At 43.7% G+C, this 24,709-nt stretch overlaps 1 protein-coding gene across 7 annotated transcripts in view; it reads left to right on the top strand.

The window, feature by feature from the left end:
* The window catches only part of FAM149B1 (family with sequence similarity 149 member B1), a 44,366-nt gene that overhangs the window by 5,277 nt on the left and 14,380 nt on the right, over nucleotides 1-24,709 (top strand). For 5 of the 7 annotated variants that reach the window (XM_084794976.1, XM_084794975.1, XM_084794974.1 and 2 more), the window contains exons 3-7: nucleotides 862-991; nucleotides 6,243-6,385; nucleotides 9,793-9,909; nucleotides 11,473-11,634; nucleotides 15,668-15,855. In XM_084794976.1, the coding sequence (XP_084651102.1) occupies nucleotides 862-991; nucleotides 6,243-6,385; nucleotides 9,793-9,909; nucleotides 11,473-11,634; nucleotides 15,668-15,855 (740 nt within the window). Of the gene's footprint in view, nucleotides 1-861; nucleotides 1,052-6,242; nucleotides 6,386-9,792; nucleotides 9,910-11,472; nucleotides 11,635-15,667; nucleotides 15,856-22,086; nucleotides 23,420-24,709 lie in introns of those variants that run through there. The other 2 variants (XM_084794980.1, XM_084794977.1) reach the window with 2 other exon arrangements.

Below are 24,709 nucleotides of genomic sequence, written 5' to 3'. Positions count from 1 at the left end.
GGGACTGTAAACTCAAGGCCAGCCTGATCTATAAAGCAAATCCAGGACAGCCAAGGCTACACAGAGAAATCCTGTCTGTTGAAAAAACAACAACAACAAAAAAGAGGGGGATCAGATAAATGATTTTAATTCTATTTCTGACCTTTATTAGCTGAGTAACACTTGACGAATGAGTTAATGGATAATGAAATAGAAAAACAACAATCAGAAATTGGTTCTTTGGAAGCTAGTGAGTGAAATTGACAAATCTTTAGTTGGTTTGACCAAGGGGAGGGGGGACATTATCAACATCTCTTACATGGTTTCGTGAAAATAAATCAGATAAAGTATGTAAAGCTTGACACAATGTTTGTCGTGTAGTAAATACTGAGTAATAGCCGCAGTTACCGAGACACAGTGAAGAGACTAGATTCAAAGAGGGTCCCAAGGAGCAGCGCGCTGTCACAGGAACAACTGTAAAATCAAAATCTAGAAATAAAACTGAGATTCCTTAAAGTTTAAGGAGAGTTAGTTCACTAGGCCTGCATGAGCAGGTGACAGTAGCAGTGAGTAAAGGAGATGGCTGTCTGTGAATGCACTCAAGGAGCTCCAGGCCCTGGGCAAGGTCAGACATTCTGCTACCCGGCCTGCAATATCTGGTAAAGAGTGCACGTTACACAGGTGAATACTAAATCTTCACGAACTGACTAGCATTAGTCAGCAGAGCTGCCATTGATGCTATAGGGGTTAAGTAGTGCTTGAATTCCAAGCTTATTTTTGTATACATGCTATTGTATACATGTTAATTGCCTGATAAGTTGCTAAGGAAACATGAGAATTTTATTTATTTATTTCTCCCTTTCTCTCAAACTATTCATTTAGTGAGTCTGACATCACCCAAGAATCACCTTTTGCATCAACTGACACTGGGAATTCGAGTTCTGCTTTTCCAAGCTTTGCAGGCACAGGGATCTCTACGGAAGGCAGCTCCATCGTCTCTTGGGGATATGGTGTGAGTTGTCTGCTGCGCACTCTGCGGCAGTTCTAGGAAGGCTCTCCTGGAACTGAGGAGGTGCCTTTCCTCACCTTCTGCACTGTGGCGTGTGTGTTTGGTGCAGTACATAGGAGTGTGCTTGCCTTGTAGTGTGCTTGCCTGGTATGCATGTGTGGAGGCCAGAGGTCAATATTAGGCATTTTCCTTGATCACTTTTCACCTTGTTTATTTATTTGCTTGTTTTTTGCTTTTGTTTGTTTGTTTTGAGACAAGGTATTTCTGTGTAATTCTAGTTATCCTGGAACTCACTATGTAGACCAGGCTGGCCTCAAACTTACAAAATTCTATATGCCTCTGCCTCCTTGGTTCTGGAATTAAAGGCATGCCCAGATATTTTATTTGTTGTTGTTGTTTTGAGACAAGGTTCCACTAAGTAACAATGGCTAGCCCAGAACTTGTTATATAGACCAGGCTGGCCTCAAACTCATAAAGTCCTCCCTGTCTCTAGCTCCTGAGTACTGATTAAAAGCATGTGCTTTTAATACATGGCTTATTTACTTTTTAATTTATTTTTTAATTGTGTATGCATACATGCATGTTATATATGTGTAGGTGCTTATACCGTGGTCCATATGAAGAGGCCATAGGAGAACTCTGAGGTTGTTTCTCTAATTCCATATTTACAGAGGTTCTGGGGCTTGAACTCAGGTATAAGGCTTGTGAGGCAAGCATTGTAATCCACTGAGCCATCTCTCCAGCCCCTGCCATATTTATTTTAAACAATATAGTTAGCCGCTCTGTCAAAGACGAGCTTCGACAGGTCACAGACCCTGAAGTGGTGGGTGTAGAGTTAATGGTGCTGTAAGACCCTGAGCAAGAAGAAGAAGAGAAAAGGAAGGAATCACACACACACCCAGTGGGTGAAGCAGAGCAGCTCCAGCAAGCTTCAGCAGCTTCGCACATACACATACAGACATGGAGACGCGCACATTCATATATCGGGTGGATGGAGCAAAGATCCAGCCACTTTACATACTTACACACATAATTGGTGGGTAGAGCAAAGCTCAGTTCCAATAACTTTGCATACAGACACACGTACACACATGCTGAATGGATGGAGCCAACTCTAAAGAGCGAGCTCCAACGGCTGCTTACTTCTTGGCTCCTTTTATGCCCTCTAAAGCAAAGTTCTCTCAGAAGAAAATTTACCTCATGACCATAAAAGCCATTATCACAAAGCAGATAAAATCCTTACACAAGAGGCGGCACGGCAGGGTTATTGTTTTGTTTTGTTTTTTTCATTAAAATTCACACCTGACTAAACCTTCTTTATCTCTCAGTTCCACGAGTTCACTATAAGTTCAATGCGATATTTTTATCTGCCTTTCATAAGCTCATTATAAGTTCAAAGCAATAGTTTTTTATGCCATAGGTTAATCGGGTTTTTACCAAGAAACAGATCGTCTATTTTATGTTTTATTTTGAAGTTTTGTATAGCTAAATTAGCTAAGTATCTACTCTCTGTTCTACCTCACCACAGAACCACCGTTCTTTGCTCATGGCTTTTCTTACCATGGTGCATACTGAGACCTCACCTCATCTCTGGCCCTAACCTAGAGTGAATGTTTTCCTTGGTTGTAAATTTTTCCCAAGCCTGTTTTTCCCAGTGAAGTTTACATGTTTGTGACACGTGAAGGCTCACTGAACTCCTTTTGCAGCTTTTGCTATTCTACAAGAGACGCTTAAAAGTATTTGAATCAAAATCAGGAATTCTGTAAAAATCAGTATCAGGAATTATAAAATCATCAGTTCATCTAAACAGCATTATTTTATGAAAGTACAGCTTCATATTAATCTGCAGGGAATTTGCCCAACAGAGCAGGATGATGCCCAGGAAGCCATATATAGGCAGTGAGGGTCTCCTCACATCCAGTCACACCATGCCCGATATATGAGGAATACAGCAATGATAAGCATGGAAAGACATATTAGCAGCAAGAAACAATCGAGAGACAAAGTTTCTGAGGTCTATGCCTCTCCAGGGCGCACCCATCACAGTCATGCAAAATGGTGGGCATCTCCAGGAGGCTCCCTTGCTCACTGCAGCGTTTCTGACATGGCCTCCACTACTGCTCTCTTCACAGAGAAGCCTGATTGTTTAACTCTATCATTATTAGTGTTAATCACCTTCCCCTAGTTGTTATGCCTGGGCATGCTATTTTATAGTCTACTTTTGTCACTCACCATTATTACCACCACCCCATCTGCCAACTCGAATAGTGCATACAATAGTTCTTGGTGTTAACATGTCATAATGGGAGCTTCCCCTATATTTAAAATTTGGGTTTTCAGGTTTTATTCTTTTTTTAAATATTGATTTATTGAGTATAACAGTGTTTTGCCTGCATGTGCACCTGCAGGCCAGAAGAAGACACCAGGCAGAGCTCAGTATAGATGACTGTGAGCCACCATGTGGTTGCTGGGAATTGAACTCAGGACCTTTGGAAGAACAGGCAGTGTTCTTAACCTCTAAGCCATTTCTCTAGCCCTTTACTCATTTTTTCCCAGCATATCCGTCCGTTGCTGTAGTTACCTTTGGCTCTAGGTGAGACATACATAGTTCAGAGGCCTAGTGGGACTGACAAGGATGTCAGGTACAGAGAGTGGCAGGAGTGCTCCAGCAGGGTGCTGAAGCAGGATCTAACAGGAGACGTTTACTTGAGATGTAGTGTTATCTGTCTTAAGGACTGAAGAGGTAATCATGTAAAGAAAAAGAACTTCCAGACAGATAAATGGCAGGCGGAAGTGGCAAAATGGCTCCGTGCTTAGTATCACTGAGACCAGAGTTGAGATTCCAGCATCCATGTAACAAGCTGGGTGTCCCCTCAGGTGCTTGTAATCTCAGCTCGGGTGGGTGAAGACAAGAAGATGGATGGGGCTTGCTGGCTTCTGAGGCTCAAGCCCCAGTCTCAGGAAGAGCTCCTCCTCAGAAACCGATGCAGAGTGATGGAAAAGAAAATCTAATGCCCTGCTCTTCTGGTCTCGGTATTCATACACGGGCACACCCATGTACATACATGCATACATTCATGCACACCCCACCCTTAAATAAGAGTCCTAAGAGGAGATGAAACTTGTATTTCAAAAGTAAATATTCTTGGAACTGAAGAAAAGATGGATGGGTAAAGAGGTGCAAGATAGTGAATCTGGGCTGGGTGTGATGGCGCATGCCTTTAATCCCAGCACTGGGAGACAGAGGCAGGCGGATTAATGTGAGTTCAAGGCCAGCCTGGTCTACAAAGTGAGTCCAGGACAGACAAGGCTACATAAACCCTGTCTCAAAAAACCAGGAGAAAAAAAAAAAAAGATAGTGAATCTGGGGAGGAAACACAAATTATGTGGACAGGTAAGCAGGACTCTCTTCTGTGGAGCCTTGAAGGGGATAAGGGCAGAGCAGAAACCAAGCTTTATTCCCAGCAAATTAATCTGATGCCTTATCAGGAGAATTCAGTGAACTAACTAAACAGTTCCATCACGGGCTGGAGAGATGACTCAGAGGTGAAGAGCACCGACTGCCCTTCCAGAGGTCCTGAGTTCAATTTCCAGCAACCACATGGTGGCTCACAACCATCTATAATGTGATCTGATGCCCTCCTCTTCTTCTTTTTTTTGGGGGTTTTTGGTTTTTTGTTTTTTTTTTTGTTTTGTTTTGTTTTTTTTTTTTTTTTTGGTTTTTTTGAGACAGGGTTTCTCTGTGTATCCTTGGCTGTCCTGGACTCGCTTTGGAGACCAGGCTGGCCTCGAACTCACAGCAATCCACCTGCCTCTGCCTCCCGAGTACTGGGATTAAAGGCGTGCGCCACCACGCCCGGCCTGACGCCCTCTTCTGGTGTGCAGATGTACATGTAGGCAGAGTTCTGTATAATAATAATCAAATAAATCTTTAAACAGTTCCATCACCTCTGTATTGTGATTAGTGTCTTTTTATTATGTCCATGTTTCCCATCCCTTGCTTTCCTTAAAGCATTTAGCATATAATGAATTTTTAAAATTCATTTCTAAATTACTTTAAAAATGCATTTCTGTAAATTTCAAAAAGAAACATCTGAAAATCCCTTGAGATATAAAATTTCCCTAATTTAGCTTTGTTTTATATAAACACAGTATCTCAAATGAACTCTTTAAAACAAAGCAAAATATGATTGTTTTTATTGACAGTGCTGAAGATTGAAATAATCCCTCCGTGTGTGTGTGTGTCTGTGTGTCTGTGTGTCTGTGTGTGTCTGTGTGGCATGCTGTGGCATGAGTGTAGACATCAGAAGACAACTTGTAGGGGCTGGAGAGATGGCTCAGTGGTTAAGAGCACTGGCTGCTCTTCCAGAGGTCCTGAGTTCAATTCCCAGCAACCACATGGCAGCTCACAACTGTCTGTAACTCCACTTCCAGGGGATCCTACACCCTCACACAGACATACATGCAGTCAAAACACCAATGTATATAACAAAAATAATTTTTAAAAACTTTACTATAAAGAACTTGCTGCTGGAAGCCAGGCATGGTGGTGCACACTTTTAATCCCAGCACTCAGGGAGGCAGGGGCAAACGGATCGCTGTGAGTTCCAGGCCAGGCTGGTCTACAAAGCAAGTCCAGGACAGTCAAGGCTACACAGAGAAACCTATCTTGAAAAACCAAAAATTAATAAATAGATAAAAAAGAAAAAGAAAAAAACAACAAGAATAATAACTTGCTGCTGGAGATGGCTCAGAAGTCAGGAGCACTGGCTGTTCTTCCAGAGGTCCTGAGTTCAATTCCCAGCAGCCACATGATGGCTCACTACCATCTATAATGAGATCTGGCGCCCTCTTCTTACGTGCAGGCACACATGAGGGCAGAATACTGTATAAATAATCTTTAAATAAAAATAAATATATGCTAGCATGGTGGTGCATACTTTCAATCCCAGCACTCAGAGAGGCAGAGGCAGGCAGATCTCTGTGAGTTCCAGGTCAGCCTGGTCTACAAAGTGAGTCCAGGACAGCAAAGACTACACAGAGAAACCCTGCCTCAAAAAGAAAAAAAAAAAAAATCACACCCAAAATTAATCAGACACAAAGTCTATACATCTCAATGATTGTTAAGTGCATAAGAATATATCTGATAGTGAAAGTGTTAATTAAATTCAGAAGAGCTAATCTAATTGTATAAAAGTTCACCAAAATATATTAATAGCTCATCTAAATGTTTGGGAGTGGTGTTTGTTCCTAGGAACTTGACCAAAATGCCACTGAGAAAGTCCGAGCAATGTTCACAGCCATCGACGAGCTCCTGTACGAGCAGAAGCTGAGCGTGCAGACACACAGTCTGCAGAAAGAGTGCCAGCAGTGGGCGTGCCACTTTCCTCACCTCAGGTACGGAGCAAGACCCAAGCACAACCTGTGCTGCTCTCAGAACTTGAATTCTGAAGCTTTTATGAGCTTTGGATTCTTTTCTTTTTTGAGACAGGGTCTTACTTTGAAGCCGTGGCTGGCCAGAGACTTGCTCTATAGACCACGCTGTCCTTGACTAACAGAGATCCTCCTGCCTCTGCCTCCAGAGTGCAGAAATTTAAAGACTCACCTGGCCTGAGAATTTGCGAGGGCGGTGTTGGCTTGTTGGTTTTTTGAGACAGGGTTTCTCTGTGTAGCCTTGGCTGCCCTGCCCTGGAACTCACACTAAACACCAGGCTGGCTTCCTGCCTGCCTCTGCCTCCTGGAGTGCTGAGATTACAGGCATGGGCCACTATGCTTGGCCTGGCTGTTTGTTTAATGTACGTGATTTTGTGTAAAGCCCTGGCTGAAAGAAAACTCAAGTTAGTAGGGGTTTCTTGGACTTATCCTAACAATGTATTCTAATTGAGTGATTGTTTGTTTGTTTTGGACACAGCCGTACTATGTAGAGCAGGCTGGCCTTGAACTCATTTATCTGCTTGCCTCTGCCTCCTTGGTGCATGCACCACCACGACTAGCTGTAAAACTGGTTTTGGGGGGGGGTGTTGTTTTTGGTTTTTGAGACAGGGTTTCTCTGTGTAGCCTTGCCTATCCTGGACTTGCTTTGTAGACCTGGTTGTCCTCGAACTCAAAGCTATCCGCCTGCCTCTGCCTCCTAAGTGCTGGCATTAAAGGCCTGTGCCCCACTACCCGGCGGGTTTTTTTTGTTTGTTTGTTTTTTGGTTTTTTAAAAATTTTTATTCATTTTATGAGTGCTCTATCTGCATATACATCTGCAGGCCAGAAGAGGGCATCAGGTCACATTATAGATTGTTGTGAGTCACCATGTGGTTAATGGGAATTGAACTCAGGACCTGTGGAAGGGCAGACAGTGCTATTAACTGCTAAGCCATCTCTCCAGCCTGTAAAACTGTTTTTTAGATGTGCCTGTGTATGTGTGAGACAAGGTCTCAGATGGCCCAGGTTGGCCTTGAGCTTTTAAAAAAAACTTTCCTTAAGCTAAGTGTGGTGGTGCACATCTTTAATCCCAGTACTCAAGAGGCAGGCAGATCTCTGTGAGTTCAGGGCAGTCTACATAGTGAGTTCCAGGACAGCCAGATCTACATAATGAGACCCTGTCTCAAAAAAAAAAAAATTATTTCTATGTTATGAATGTTTTGCCTACATGTATGTACATATGCCCAATACCATAGAAGAGTGCATCTTGGTTCCCTGCAGCTGGAGTTGCAGACAGTTGTGAACTGCCATGTAGGTGTTGGGAACTGACCTGGTCCTCTGCTGCGAGAGCAGAAAGTGCTTTTAACCCCTGAGCCATCTCTCCAGCCCTGATTGTTGCACTTTGCTGTGAACTGATGGTCCTCCGCCAGCCTCCACCTCCCAGGGCCTGGAACACAGGCGTCATGTCACACGCCAAGTAAAACATCTCTGTCGTAGTTGGCTTCTGAGTGTCAGGGCATTTCAGAGAGCCTTTCCTTTGTTTTTATTTTTTGTTTAGGTTTTTTGTTCTTGTTCTTGTTGTTTTAGTTTTGGTGTTGTTTTGTTTCAGGGTCTAGGCGAGGCCAGTTGGGGGATGGGGTCATGCTTGCTCACTACCACTCCTATCTTTTTAGTCCAGGACAAATGGTCTAAGGACCCCATAGCCTTGTGACACCACCCAAGACTGCCCCCTCCCTCCCCAGGCAGACAGCAGGGCCCTTGGGTAGCAGGCAGGGGCCATGAGGCCACCTAGAGGGCATGGCTGAGCTGAGTGGAGAAAGTGGGGAGCACATGGGCGGGGCGGGGGCGGAGGCAGGGCGGGGTGCTTCTGGGACTCTACTGCTACCCTTGGAGCAAAGCTCCTAATGCCCAGCAGTGTGGAAGCACGGGAGAGGTAAGAGCATCCTTTGAGCACAGTGCTCATGTTCTGTTCATAGCACACTCTACAAGTGATTTTCATATACCAGAAAGGACGCATAGGCTGTTCCCTGAGAAACCACAAGAGTGCCACCGCTGTGTGTACATAATTTTCACTTAATGTTATTAAGAATATGATTCATGGACTGGAGAGATGGCGCAGGGGTTAGGAGCACTGACTGCTCTTCCAGAGGTCCTGAGTTCAATTCCCAGCAACCACATGGTGGCTCACAGCCATCTATAATGAGATCTGATGCCCTGTTCTGGACTGCAGGTGTACATGAAGATAGAGCACTCATATATATCAAATAAATAAATCTTTAAAAAAAAAAAAAAAAGAAAGAATATTGTCGCGCCCTCCCGCCAGCAGGAACGACGCAGACACACAGGATCCTTCCCAAACGCGCTTTATTGGGAGCGCCCTTGAAAACTGGCGCGAAAGACACTGAATGTCCGGGGGCCCGTGTTTAAGTACCGTCTTTGTGTGGCATATCAATGCCTCATGGGTTGCGGCTAGATGCTTCATTAGCAAATAGGAATGGATTGGTTAATAATCGCCATCCACGATAGCTCATTAGCATATCCCCGTTTGGGAGGGGCATACTGAGCTGGCTCTGGTTTTAGCGCATGTGCAGGAGCAATTATTTACGCACAGCAAGTTCTTGGCTGTCACCATTATTGGGTGTGGCCGCGCCTTACAGAATATGATTCATGGGCTGAAGAGATGGTTCAGTGGTTAAGAGCCCTGGCTGCTCTTCAGAGGACCCAGGTTCAATTCCCAGCACCCTCATGGCAGCTCACAACTGTGTGTAACTCCTGTTCCAGGGATCTAAGACCCTCACACAGACACACATGCAGGCAAAACACCAAGGCACATTAAATGAGTAAATAAATCAATTTGGGGGGAGTGTGAGATAGGGTTTCTCTGTGTAGCCTTGGCTGTCCTAAACTTGCTTTGTAGACCAGGCTGGCCTCAAATCACAGCAATCTGCCTGCCTCTGCCTCCCAAGTGCTGGGCTTAAAGGCGTGTGCCACCACGCCCAGCAATAAATCACTTTTTAAAAAAAGAATATAATTAATAGTTTCCACTAATTTGGCTGGGTCTTCATTCTCTCATGTGTGTGTTGGGGGTGATTATTCAATATGTGCTGTGTGCTGGGATTGAACCCAGCCAGGGCCTTGTCATGCGAGCCAAGTGTTATACCACCGAGCTACATCCCTAGCTTTTCTTGGATTTTTCCTTAAACTCCTGGGCAATGTGGCTTTATCTTTTCCATATAAATTCTATCAAAGGGAAATATGCGTAAGTAAGAATTCAGGTTTCCCTTTCAAGAGTCTTTCTCAGTGTCTGGCTGAGTTTGTAGGATTTCTATGTAGAGCCATCAGATTTGTTGCTGAAGTGAAAGTACTTTCCTGTGTCTCTGCTTTGTTTGAAGGATTCTGGGTAAGCAGATAATCACTCCGAGTGAAGGCTATGGATTATACCCTAGATCCTCTTCTGCTCTGTCAGCTTCACATGAAGCGACCTTGTCTCAAGAAAGAGATTCTACCATGTGAGTATTTTACGGTGCAAGCATGTCAGTCGCCTAGCCTGCAGTAATGGTTCCTTTGGGAGGATGGTGGCGCAGAAGAGCAAAGCCTAGGTTCTGCTGGTGCTGCTCTAGAAGGTGTCAGAGAAGTGTGTGTGTCCTGAGTAAAATGTTTTATGTTAACATTACAAGGTTATTATAAAATAAGGTTTATCAATAACTGAGCCTCTACAAAAATCCTATCAGTTTGCCACACTGCATTAAAAAAAAACTTGCAATTGATTCTTTATTGCCTTTAAGATAAAATATAGAATTATAAGCTGGTCCTGCCTAGAGCTTTATATTTTTTTTATGTGCATTAGTGTTTCGCCTGCATGTATGTCTGAATGTGGGCGTTAGATCCTCTGGACTTGGAGTTACAGACAGTTGTGAGCTATCATGTGGGTGCTGGGAATTGAACCTGGGTCCTCTGGAAGACTAGCAAGTGCTCTTAACCTCTGAGCCATCTCTCCAGCCCCTAGAGCTCTATTTTTATCTGTTACTTTCTTGTTGCTCATTCACCAATCCTCCCAATGTTAGCTTTCTCTCATATCTTAAATGCACTAAAATGGGGCTGGTCCACGTTCTATTCTGGAGGTGTCCTTGGACTGGGAGGAAGGCACGCAGAAGCAATTCAGTAGTTATTTGTATGTCTGAGTGACACTGGACACAGTGCCTGGGATACCATTGACATTCAACTTCTTTTCTATTTTTTTTTAATCTACATGAAAACATAGCATATTTACATGATAACAGGATATACAAAAAAGACTAATATATAAATTGAGATTATGGTTTCAAACAAGGTTGTCATTCAACATAAAAAGTAGTATGTATGTCAAAACGGCAGCCCAGGACATTAAAGTATTAAGAGGTGGTGTTAGGCTACAGAAGCACAAGCCAAAAAGTAGAAAGGAAGGAAACGAAAAGTTGAGTTTGCAGAGATAAAACTGTGTTCTTCTGCTTCAGTCAGGTTAATTTAAGAGTTGTGTCTAAACAGGGTTTCACTATGTAACCCTGGCTGGCTTGGAGTTCACTGTGTAGACCAGGCTGGCCTCAAATTCACAGAGCTCCACCTGCCTCTGCCTCATGAGTGCTGGGGTTAAAGGCGTCTTCCACTACCCCCAGCTATATTTATTATAAATACATATTTCAGCAGATGTTGTTGGGGACAGTGCTACTGGGAAACTAGGTTCTAACTGCTGTGTACTGAAGTCAGCTCTTCACCGTGGCATACACAGAACAGCAACCTGCAGTGACACAGCCTAACTGAAAATATACAGAGCACATGTGGAGGCCTGTGAATGGCTGTCAGGTGCGTGAGAAGATGCTCCACGGTAGCATTGGAAAAGATTTGCCAATCAGAGCCAGGCAGCGTCACCTGGCGTGGCCAAGGTCCTGAGTAATAGCCCAGCACTGGGAAAAAAGATCTAGAATAGTTCAGGAAAGTATTGCCAGGACAAGGAGGGTTTGTCCCAAAAGCTATGTTACTTGCTATGTGAGAGATGTTTGTTTTAATGTCACTAATAATACTTTTTCTTCTCCAAGATTTGGTATAAGGGGAAAGAAGTTACATTTTTCATCTTCTTACAAAGCGTCTCCCACCATCAAGCCCTCTGGCTCGGCTGCCATGGAAGAAGAGGAGGCAGACTGTATAATCTTTTCTGAAGGAGTAATCGAGGAGTACCTGGCTTTTGACAACACGGATGTGTGAGGACAGCCTTTAAAATTTTTCACTCTGTTTGTGTATCAGCGTCTACTGTTTTGAAACTGCATTATTGATATCACCTAGTAGATTGTAACATTGGGAGAGCTTCTAGTTCGTTCTGACGTGCAGAGCTCATGTCCTATTGCTTCCCTCTGTACCTTCCTCCTTCACTTATGTTTTGCCTTTTCCTACAGTCAAAGATTTATAAATGACTCATTTTATCTACATAATTTGAATTTATAATTTTAAAATTTATCACTAGTGGAAGAGTTGAAGAGATATGAACTTTGTTTGTTTGTTTGTTTGTTTGTTTTACTTTGTTACTTTTGTCTTGAGACAGGGTCTCACAATGTAGTCTTGACTGGCCTCGAACTCATTCATAGAAACCCACCTGCCTCTGCCTTCCAAGTACCAGGACTAAAGGTGTGTGCCACCATGCCCGTCTAACTCGTCTCTACAAGGGCACGCACGGCTTATCAGCGTCCACTTACATTCTGACAGTAGTCAGATAGCAGAGATCACCTCGAAATGGGTTAGGTGAGAAGCAGATTGCTGGAAATGAGGTAAAGTTAAAACCAAAACCTTCATCTGATTCTAAGCCCAGTGCGCTCATCATATTTCATGCTACCTTCCTGAAATATAAACTATTTTTCTAAGCCTTTAAAAGTTCTAAATTACTGGGATGTGGCTCAATCGGTAGAATGACTTCCCAGCAAACACAAAGTCGGGATGCGCTCCCCAGCAGTGCATACGCTGGGAACGGTGACTCTTGCCTATAACCCCAGCATTCATGAGGTAATGATAAGAGAACCAGAGGTGCCCACCTTCAGCCACAGAGAACGTTTAAGGGTAGCCTGGGTTACATGAGACCCTGTCTCAGAGATAAATAGGGCTCGGGAGATGGCTCAGTGGGTAGAGTGCTTGCCATACATAAGCTAAATGTAGGTGTCTGTCATTCCGGAACTTCTACAGGGAGTTGAGAGGCAGAGACAACAGGGTCTCCAGAAGCTGATGGGTCAGTTAGCATGACATACGTATCAGTGAACAAGAGAAGTCCCATCTCAGACCAGGTGGAAGGCAAGGACTGACACCCAAGGTTGCCCTCTAACTGCTGCGTGTGTACCATGGCATGCACACGTACACACACACCTACCTTTCAGAACTAAGAGTTACAACAGCACATCTGAAGTGCCAATATTGTGTTAGGCTGTGTAGTTGCTTCTGTTATTATGTAGTATGATTCTAGACTCTCTTCTTCCCGTGGTTTTTCCTACTGCCACTGCTGTGTTCACTCATGTGCACACAGCCCGACACCAGCAAACAGATTGCTGTACCAAACACCACTGAGTTAGCTCTGTGTTTAAGGGAATTTTGAGTAAGTGCTTTTGATTTTCTAGAGACCCCTCCTTCCCTAGCCTTTGTCATCCACTTCTGTCTTTTGTTTTTTCTCAAATCTGAAGTCTGCCCCTTTGGTTCTTCTTAAGTTATGAAGAGTGAAGTTGATTGAACTCACTTAAAATGTGGTATAAATGGCTGATATGTGTTTCCAGGGCACCTTCCACTTTTTCTGATGAGAGTATACCCAAGTGAATTTTCAGGTAATATGGGCAAGACATCAAAAGGCAGCCTTATTAGAGATAGTACCAAAATGTATTCTTGTAAAGTAACATAGTAGTTGGCCTTTAAAATGTTCCTAGCCAAAGCTGGACCTACTAGAGCAGGCCTGTGTAGAGCAGTTATTCAGGAACTGAGGCAAGGAGAGTCACAAGTTCAAAGCCAATCTGGGCTATAAAGTGAGATCAGGCCATCTTATGCAACTTGATGAGACACTGCCTCAAAATAAAAAGTTAAAAGGCTGAAGCTATAACTTGGTGGTAGAGAACTTGCCTAGTGTACAGAAGATCCCGGCTGAAACTCCAGGACCACAGGGGAAAAGGTTCCTAATTCAAACTACTGAAGTTCGCAAAATATGAAAATGCCTGCAGGAAATGAGTATATATGATGATTTTAGCAAATAACTTTCATACAAGTAGAAAAACCAATCAAGAAAAAATAACATTCCTAAGTTCCTAACTTACTCTTTCTATAAAAATTAAATTTCATGTCTAAAAATTTTGCACATAACAGATCAAATCATCTATGTTTAGGGAATATGGAAGCCCTTTTTCTTTTTCTTTTTTGTGACAAGGGCTCTTTTTTGTGACAAGATAGCTTTTCCTGGCTTGTAATTTGGTGTGCAGATAGTGCTGGCCTTGATCTCACAGAGATCCACCTGCTTCTGCCTTCCAAGTGCTGGAATTAAAATATTGTGCCTCAAAGGCATTTTTAAACCCTAGTACAAAATCTATATACCATTTAATAAGTTCTTTTTGTTTGGTTGGTTTTGGTTTTTGGTTTGTTGAGACAGGGTTTCTCTTGTAGTCTTGGCTGTCCTGGACTCGATTTGTAGACCAGCCTGGCCTCGAACTCACAGAGATCCGCCTGCGTCTGCCTCCTGAGTGCTGGGATTAAAGGCGAGCGCCACCACACCCTGCTCTAGAAGTTCTTAAATGATGCTGTTAGATGGCATTTCTACACAGGAAAAAGAAACACAGTCAAAACAAGTGACAAACTAGGCAAAAATATATGTACTACATTCAGAGTTAATTTGCTTAATTATGTACATCAATAAGCAAAAACTACAAACAGGAAAAGGACATGAACAGAAAGTTCATATGAACAGAACAAGCATTTTAATTTTAAATTTAACCACATTTATATTAGAGATAAAATGTCAAACCATAATGAGATAATGTGATATACACATCATGTTGAGAGAACATCAAGTAAGTCCTTTCACTGTTGGACCATAGAACCTTGAGAAGATGGTAGGCCTTATCTTTCAAATTGCAAAGCAGATGCCTTTACCTCACTGATTGTATTTATAAGAATCTATTCTACAGAAGTAATCACCCATGAAACAAAGCACTGTATAAAATTACAGTACTGACCATAGTCAAAAGCCTGCCTCATTGGATACATGTGGTGCAGCTGCTGGAATGTTCCAGCTGTTTTCTAAGAAGCAGGCTGATCTTTGCTGACAGAACTGCTCAGATACACTGGAAGATAAAAAAAAAAAAATGAGGTACAGTGTAACACATGATATAATTATTTCTCTGGAACAGTATAGAATATTTGCTTCTGGTGAGAGGGAACAGGAATCAGAGATGTAGAAGACATTATTTCACTATGAGTCTTTCTATACAAAATGATGGTATATGCCTGTAGCCCCAACATTTGGTAGTTAGGGGCAAGTCTGATCACCACAGATTTAAGATCAGCTTGGTCTACATAGTGAGTTCTAGCCTGTCAGGGCCACATACCAAGACTGTACCTCAGAAATAACATCTAAAAATTAAAGTAAGTAAATACAGCCCAGCACAATCATTCTGCTGCTCTTAGGTCCCCTACTAATGTCAAGCTAGTTCTTCCTTAGGTAGCTGCCCTGCATGGGCCTCTTTCCTGCCTATTTTGTTCTGGAGACTTCTGCTGCCTGATAGCAGTCTTCACTATAAGGAAAAAAAAACAAACAAACAAAACAAAACAGCCTTTCCTATAAGCCACTTCCTGAACTTTCTCTGTCTTTCTGTATCGTAGGCTATGGTAAATGAACATTTTGCCAGCTAGCCCCTCCCCTGCCCCAGGCTGTTGGTATTCCTGTTAGAGAAGCAGATAGACTTGGCTCATCGGGAGTTTCTGGTGACTGGCACTAGAGTCTCCAGAACCGCCCTCACAGGAGTTCCTGTGGATTTCAGTTCCCACCTTCTGTGTGTGGGTTACTAGGACAGGGTGGGGAAAGGAATCCACCTTTCCTAAAAGAAGGAATCCAGTCTCTTCTGAGAAGTCCCTTACATCACAAAGCCACTTCAGATGCTCCATCTTTGGGTGAGGAGGAGGGTGGAGATGGTACACCAAGCACGGTTCTGAGTATAAAGGACAACGGTGGTGCTTAGGGAAGAATAATCATGAAATCTTTCCCTCTTGCTTCTATTCCAGGGAAGAGGGATTTCATGGAAACAAATCAGAAGCAGCTGAAGAGAAACAGAAGTTAGGGTACCCTCCCATTGCTCCGTTTTACTGCATGAAAGAGGATGTTCTTGCTTATGTGTTTGACAACGTGTGGAGCAAGGTTGTGGGCTGTATGGAGCAGTTGACACGTAGTCACTGGGAGGGATTTGCTTCTGGTAAGGATCCCCCTGAAACCAATGTGAAAAATAATTACTTATGATTTACAAATCTCAGAAAGTCTTTTGTGTATGTGTGGTGCTGGTCAAACCCAGGACTCTGTGCGTACTTGGCAAACACTGCCAAGTTTTTACTTTAGGGGGAAGGTTCCACGCAGTTACGCAGGCAGGCCCTGAACCTGACCCTCTGGCTTCAGCCTCTCGAGTGGCTGGTATTAAGGGCGTGTGCTGTCACGTCTGGCTCTAAGAAGTCAAGATTAGATGCTTTACTACTACCTGGGTATGAGAGAGAGTAAAGACCAGTGGGTTTATTTCTATCTTCACACACACACACACACACACACACACACACACACACACACACACACACACCCCAATAACACTTCTGACAGTGTGTAGGGGTATCCACACACATGCTTAATAGAGTCTCTGTCAGATTCTCACACACTAAGTATCCTGTGGTTCAGTTCTCACATTACCTGGAAGATCGCTTTAGATCCCAAAGGGTTCAGTCTCACAGCCTGTCTCTCACACCTCATACCTCACATGACACCTTCAAGCTGCAGGATGCAACCTGTGCTTCTAGCCAAAAATTAGAATTCATGGGACCCCTTTCTTAGATTTGGTCAATTTGCTAGACTAGTCACAGGACTCAGGGAGGAACTCAGACTTGCGGGCTTATAAAGCATAGCACAGAGAAGATGTGTGAGCAGCCAGAGAAGAGCTGCACGGGCAGCACGGGGAGAAGGAAGATGCCCACACCACCCTCCAGGCACCTGCAAGGCTGACTAGTCTTCTGACAAGGGCGGTTGTTCGGGTTTCCATAGTTTCCACAGTCCTCACTATGTAAGGCCATTGATCAACTCAACCTCTCTTCGTAAAAGTTCCAAACCTGATGACAGGGCTGGTTCCCCTGGCAGTTAGCTCTCTCCCTCACCCCATCCTGAAACTAGCCATTTCCTAACCACCGTCCTATCTTCAGAATACAGAAACATACGGTTGCTTTAAAGGTTCTAAGGGTCTCAGGAGATACGTGCCAGAAACTAGGTAGAGACCAAATATATTTTTTATTTATATCAAGTAAGTCTGAGTAATGTGGGTGTTTCTGACAGAAACTAGCAGAGAACTTAGTGATGAACTTAGTAATGAGAATGGGTAGAGCAGTAACGAGGTGAGGCCTCATCTGTGGTCAGCAGAGTTTGCACTTTCTCCTCCACCATATCTGTGAGGAAAACCATGTAAGTGGCAGGTGCTTCTCAGACTGTCTCAAGGAAGAGTGATTAACACACAGATACTTCATAGACTTCAAGTGTAAGATCTAGTAAGTTCCGGTGTGTATATACCCACCCGTGAAGCCCTCACCAGTTGGCACAGTGACCATCCATCACGCCCAAAGGTCCATGCCCTTCATCAGCTCTCCCTTCTGCTGTTTTATGTTGCATCTGTCCCCACAGGCTCATAGGGAGGGGCATTGTCTGAAAGGATTAGGACTCTGTCACTGGGGGGATGGGCTTTGAGGTTTCAAATGCTCAAGCCATGCCCAGTGTCACTTCCTGCTGCCTGCCTATTCAGATGTAGAGCTCTCAGCTCCTTCTCCAGCACCATGTCTGCCTGCGTGCTGCCATGTTTCACACCACAATGATAATGGAATAAACCTCTGAACTGTAAGCCAGCCCCAATGAAATGTTTCCTTTAAAAGAGCTGCCGTGGTCATGGTCTCACTTCACAGCAGTAGAAACCCTAAGACAGAAGTTGGGACCAGGACTGGGGTATTGCCTGATAGGCCTGACCTTGCTGCTGTTTGGAGGAATGTGGACTCTGGGACTTTGGATTCGGACAGATATGGAATGCTTTCAGTGGGCCTAATGGGCTGCACTAGTAAGCGTGAAAGACAAGGATGCTGAGGGTGATTTGAACTGGGGGGGCCTGGCTCAAGAGGCTTCAGAGGAGAATATTAATATGTGACCTAGAGACTGTTTGTGTGATATTTTGGTGAAGAATGTGGCTGCTTTCTGCCCTTGTCCAGAAAAATCCGCCTGAGGGTAAATTGAAGAGTTGTATATTTGGCAGAGGAGAGTTCCAGACAGCCTAGTACTGACTGTGTTGCTTGGTTATTAGCGTTCACTCTTATGCAGATCTATAATGAAAAGAAGCAAGCCGAGCAAGGAAAAATACAAAATGTATAGCTTGAGGAGAAAAGGAACAGAAAGCATAAACAGATGAAAGAAAAGCCTAATGCTAAATAGATAAAGGGATTGGTAACCTCAAAGCAAGAGCCCAGCCAGCTAGGCTGCCAGCCTCTAAAAAGGAATTAAAGAAAAGTCTAGGGTTGGGCATGGTGGCACACACCTGTAATCCCAGTAGCGCTTGGGAGGCAGAGGTGAGCAGATCTCTGAGTTCAAGGCCAGCCTGGCCTACAGAGCAAACTCGAGGACAGCCACGCAGTGAAGGAAACCGTCAACAGCAGGAAGCTGGTGAGAGCGTATTGGAAGGAGAGGCCATGTTCCACCTCAGCAAGCAGCAGAACTTAGCAGCTTCAGCTCCGTGGCTCTGGCTTTAGAGTCAAGGAAACAAGAAAGGGGTTATAGAGGCCCCTGGGGCCAGGCATGTGGCAGGGGTGTCCCTGCATGGAGGCCCAGAGAAGCCATTGTGAAGCTGTGAAGGTGCAACCTGGATTGTGTTGGAGACCACAAGACATTAGAGATGCCAGAGCCATGGGACACCTGCTGAGGAGAACTGCTAACACAGAGTGGAACCAGCCAGAGAGAGAAGTATGCTGCAGTCACAAAGCTGAGAGGCGTTAGAGACCTGAAGAGCGCTTTGACATCAGACATGGGGATACAGAGTTTGGAGTTTGCCAACTGACTTTTGTTCTAGCTTTGGTCCAGCATCTCCTCACTATTCTCCCTTTCCTCCCTTTTGAAATGGCAATGTGTATCCTGTGCCATGGTGTTTTGGAAAGATGTGGTCTGCATTTGCAGTTTTACAAGGTGTTACAGCTAAGAGATTGCCATGCATATCAGAAATTTTGCCCTGTGGACTTTTAAACAGTAGGGAGACTGCCATAGGCTGTGGATGGAGACTTTTGAAGTTGGACTGAGTGCAGTTTTGCAATGTGATGCAGCCACAAGCCGAAATGGGCCTGGGAGTGGATTGTGATGGCTTCAATGAAAATAGGCCCTGTAGGCTCATAGGGAGCGGCCATGTGGAGTAGGTGTGGCCTTGTTATAGGAAGTCTGTTGGTGTCACTGGGGGTAGGCTTTGAGGTTTCAAATGCTCAAGCCAGGCCCATTGTCACCTTCTCTCCCTGTTGCCTACTGACCCATATGTAGAGCTGCTCCAGCACCATGTTTGCTGGCACACACACTGCCGTGTTTCCCACCTTGATGATAGTGGGATGAAGTTTTCCTTTATAACAGTTGCTGTGGTTGTGGTGTCTCCTCACAGCAGTGGACCCTAACTAAGACAGAGTACATATCTTCTAACTGCGTTTGCACAGGTAGCTACCAAAGCTGACTGATCTGCAGTGACAGAGCAGATCGGTTGTCACACTCTCCATCTCAGCACAGTGGCTTTAGATTTCTCCTTCTCACTTTGTGCATCTGTAGTTCCTTTTATGCTGGGTATTAGTTCATGAAACCACATTTTATCAGTTCGTCTATTGATGGCCATTTGAATTGCTTTCCGCTTTAGCTGTTACAAGAATTTAGGGTACATGTTTCTATTTTCAGGACAAATTACTAGTACTAGAATGAGTGCCTAAATGAGTAATATAGTTAGATATAGAAATATTTTGTTATTTTATATGTTTATGTGAAAATGTATATGGTTTTTCTTTACCACTCAAATTATTCCAGACCTCATAGCTTTAAATAATAGATACTATTGTATCACAGGTTTGTTAGTTAGAAAGCCTAGAACAACTCTCAGGTCCTTTGCTTAGAGTCTCACAAGACTAAGGCCAAGGTATTGGCCAGCGCTAGGTTTTCATGTGGAGGCTAAGCTAGGAAAGGGTCCAATTCTACTTCTGGTGTTCTCAGAAGTATACAGGTCCTTGTGACTGTGACTTTCATGGCAGCTTTATTTGTAAAGTTGGCCAGTTGAAAACAGAGTTAAGGAACAATTCATTTGTAATATCAGATGACTGGACTATTTAGAGGACTTGAGCGATAACTCAGTTGTTATGAGCAGTGGCTGCTCTTCCAGTGAGGACGTGGGTTCGATTCCCAGCACCCACATAGAGCTGACAACTGTCTGTAACTCCAGTTTCAGGGGATCTGATACCCTCTTCTGGAGTCCACATTGTGCATGGATACATAAAATAAAAATAAGCAATTTCCATGCTTCTGTCTACCCTCCTCTTCTCTTTATACTGCCAGGTACCTATTCTATTAAAAATGTTTAGGGATAAAAATTAACCCTAGAGTCAGGCATGATGGCGCATGCCTTTAATCTCAGCATTCAGGGATGCAAAGGCAGGCGGATTTCTTGAGTTCAAGGCCAGCCTGGTCTGTGAGTCCAGGACAGCCACAGCTACACAGAAAAACCCTGCCTCAAATCCCCCACCCACCCCAAGAAAAAGTAAGTCTAGAAATGGAAGATTTGTGTACTGAAAACTAAAAGACACCATATGAAGCCAGGCAGTGGTGGGGCACCCCTTTAATCCCAGCACCATAAGTGGCAGAAGCAGGTAAATCTCTATAAATTCGAGGCCACCCTCGTCTACAGAGTTCCAGAACAGCCAATGCTACACAGAGAAACCCTGTCTTGAAATACCAAACAAAAACAAAAAGAAAAGAAAGAAAGAAGAAAAAAAAAAAGAAAAGGAAAAAAATGACAGAAGGCCAAGGCCTAAAGCAGCATCGTCAAGTCAGGCTGTGGCCGTGGACTGGAAGGCATCATACTGTTAAGATGACAGTCTTCCAGGCAGATCTCTCTCAGTATTCCAACTGCCTGATCTGGGCATGTGATCATATGGAATGTGATAGAGTACTTGGCTCTCATATGCAAAGTGCACAAGAAACAAGACAAAACAAATTCAGCTGCATTTAAAAAAAAAAAAAAAGAAATGGACAAGCAGATCCTAAAAGTCATCTAGAACTGCAAAGGACCCTCAACAGCTAAAACAACACTGAAAAGAACAAAGTTGTAGAACTAATGTTTTTATTCTAAAACCCTTAAAATACTTCTTTGATTAAGACTGGCAGAGGACAGATACATAAGTGTAGAACAAATAAATAAACTTGAGCACATAACAGGGCTGCCACGGTTAGTTAGTGCAGGTGGCATCTCTACAGTAAATGCAGCTGGAGCAGAGTGGACATCCACACAGAAAAAAGTGAAGTTGGCCTGATCCAGTCATTTCCAAAAGCCAACTCAGAAGTGAACGAAGCAGGCCGGCGCGATTGCCCAGTGTCAGGCCTGACAATCGAGTTCAGTCTTTGGAGCCTGTGTGGAAGAAGGAGAGAAGCAAACCTAACAAGATATCCCTTGACTTCCATAGTGAATAAATAAAAATATTTTAGATACAAAAAACAAATAGTCTTTTAAAGGTTAATCAAAAACTAAATTTGAGTGAAACTTAGGAAACTCTTAGAAAAAAGCAGTAACTTTTATGGCTTTGGATTTGACAGTGAGCTCTTAAGTGGGACGAGAGCGAGCCTAACAGAGAAGAGTGAGCTGAACTTCATCAAAAGTAAAGACTGCACAGAAGGTGGTGGCGCAGCCTGTAATCCCAGCGCTCGGGAGGCAGAGGCAGGCGGATCTCTGAGTTGAGGCCAGCTTGGTCTACTCGAAAAACAACAAAAACCACAATAAGCATGCTCACTAGGGGGTGTGTGAGAGAAGGCGGGGGAGAGTTTTACTGAAATGTAATGAATCCTACTTTTTGAGGGCTAACAAATGGGGAAGGTTGCAGAAACTGGAGCCCTCCTGAATTGTTGGTGTGAATTTAAGATGGACAGCCATTGTGGACAGTTCCTAAAATGTTAAACACAAAATTACCATATAACCCAGAAATTCCTCTACAAAGTATGTTACCAAGAGACCTGAAGAAAGACAGTTTACACAAGAACTTCTACGTGTGTGTTCATAGTAGTACTATCAGAAGTAGACCCAAGTGTCCATCAGCCAAATGAATAAATAAAGTGTTGACATGTGCATGTTTTATGGACTAAATTGTGTGCCCTCTAAAAATCCTCTGTTGAAGCTCTGATCTTGATGTGCTTTTAGGACATACATAAGGTTAAGTGAGGCCAGGGGGTAGCAGCAGATAAGAAGATGAAGAGACACCAGAGAGCTCTTCCTCTTTCCACACATGCACCGAGAAGAGGCTGAATGAGAAGACAGCAAGCAGGGGCCATCTGCGAGCCAGAAAGAGAAGCCTCACAGGAGCCCAGCCCTGATGACATCTTGATCTTGGGGCCCAGAACTGTGAGAAAATAAGTGTCTATTGTGTACGCCACCCAGCCTGTTACTTTGTTAAGGCCCTGGCAGCCTGATGCCCCATACAGTAGTAGACTGTTATTCCTCCATAAAAAGGAATTCAGTACCAAACTATTATGACAACATGGGTGAACCTTTAAAATATACTAAATGAAAGGGGACAGACACAGAAGGCTATGTATGTTATTATTGTATTGTTTGATACAATACCCAGAGCAGACAAAAGTGCGGACACAAAGTCCGTCAGTACTTGCCAGGGGATGGAAGAAGAAGGGACGGAGTGATGAGACTCTTCTGAAATGACACTGTGCCAATGACTGGACAGCACTGTGAGTGACGTAAAAGCTAGGGTAGACCTTAAAGGTATTTACAGGTCCTAACTCAGTACTGAAAACTTGCTATAAAGTCAGGCATGGTGGTGCACGCCTGTAATTCCAGCGCTCGGGGAGGCGGATCAGTTTGAGTTCGAGGCCAGCCTGGTCCTCAAAGAGAGTCCAAGACAGCCAGGGTTGTTACACAGAGAAACTCTGTCTCAAACAGACAGAACAAAACTGCTGTAAAAGAAAACAAACGTGTAGCCAGGACTGGGGGTGCAGAGTCTAGGGAGGTGTCTCAGTGGGTAAGAACGTTTGCTGCTCTTAGGAAGAGTTCAGATTTCAGCATACATGGTATGTGGTTCACAACCATATAATTCCAGTCCCAGAGGATCTGATGTTCTCTTCTGGCCTACATGAGTACTGCATGCATGTGGTACACACGTTAAATGTAGACGCTCAAACACATTTTTAAAATAAAATCTTTAAAAGTCTGACCTGAAAAATAGTCTTTAACATTCCTTGTACACAGATCTGCTAGTTAATTTTTTTTTTTTTTGTATTTAAATTTTCTCTAGTCTGTCAGCAGTTTAGTTCCTAGTACTTTAAAGATATTATCTGGGAGGCTGGAGAGATGGCTTAGAGGTTAAGAACACTGCCTATTCTTCCAGAGGTCCTGAGTTCAATTCCCAGCAACCACATGATGACTCATAACCATCTATAATGAGATCTGGTGCCCTCTTCTGGTGTGCAGGTGTATGTGCAGGCAAAACACTATACTTAATAAATAAATAACTCTTATTTTTTAAGAAAAGCCGAGCAGTGGTGGCACATGCCTTTAATCCCAGCACTCGGGAGGCAGAGGCAGGTGGATCTCTGAGTTCAAGGCCAGTCTGGTCTACAAAGTGAATCCAGGACAGTCAAGGCTACACAGAGAAACCCTGTCTCGAAAAAAAAATTATCTGAAGTCTTCTCATGTGCATTACTTTTACTTTTTTTTTTCTTTTCTTTTCTTTTCTTTTTTTTTTTTTTTTTTTTTTGGTTTTCTGAGACAGGGTTTCCCTGTGTAGCCTTGGCTGTCTTGGACTCACTCTGTAGACCAGACTGGCCTCAAACTCAGAGATCCACCTGCCTCTGCCTCCTGAGTGCTGAGATTAAAGGCGTGCACCACGATGCCAATAGACTTGGTTTGTTGTTGTTGTTGTTGTTCCGTTTTTGGGTTTTTTTCCCCCCCAAGACAGGGTCTCTCTGTGTATCCTTGGCTGTCCTGGACTTGCTATGCAAACTAGGTTTCCAACTCACGGCGATCCGCCTGTCTCTGCCTCCCAAATGCTGGGATTAACGGCATGCACCACACCTGGTGACTTGTTATTTTATGTGTGTATTTGAATGCATGAACATATGTGTACCACATTTTAACCTTGTGCCGAGGGAGGCCAGAAGAGAGCATCAGATCTCCTTGAACTGGAGTTACAGACAGTCATAAGCTTCCACGGGGTGCTGGGAACTGAACCTCAGTCCTCTGCAAGAGCAGCAAGTGTTCTTAACTGCTGAGCTATCTCCTACCCTTCCCCATGTGTGGTTTTTTGTGTGTGTGTGTGTGATAGTGTTTAGAGATTTGCCATGGACCACTAGCTCAATCAGGCATTGGTCTTTGGAGCATAGGTGAACGGAGATATGGCGCAGTGACAAACAGAGGCAAGTCAAGTTTGAGTTTCCATCTGAATGTATTTTTCAGCCAAGCAGTCTAGCATTATATACATTTCTTGAAAGCAGGGAGGTTTTTGGTTACATTTTCCCACAAAGCAGATTCGCAGAAGTCAGTGAGCAATCAAGCACACATGGTACAGGTACAGAATGCGAAGTTACTGTGTTGTCCTATTTTTAATTACAACGTTGAATTGAAACAATACAAGGTACAGAGTACATAACAAAAAGACATCACTTCTAAGTTATTGGCTTAGTATCAATATGTATGTGCTCTCTTTGTCCAGGGCCAACGTCCTCTCCCTAACGAAACTGGTGCCCAGCACCTGTGTGCCAGGACGTTTTTCCCTACTCTATTCTTCTTGTTCCTGCTACCTGGAATCTTTTGA

Source organism: Acomys minous (assembly GCF_964271855.1).
Source record: "Acomys minous genome assembly, chromosome: 9".
NCBI classification, from domain to species: Eukaryota; Metazoa; Chordata; class Mammalia; order Rodentia; family Muridae; genus Acomys; species Acomys minous.
This window is presented reverse-complemented; position numbering and strand designations above follow the sequence as displayed.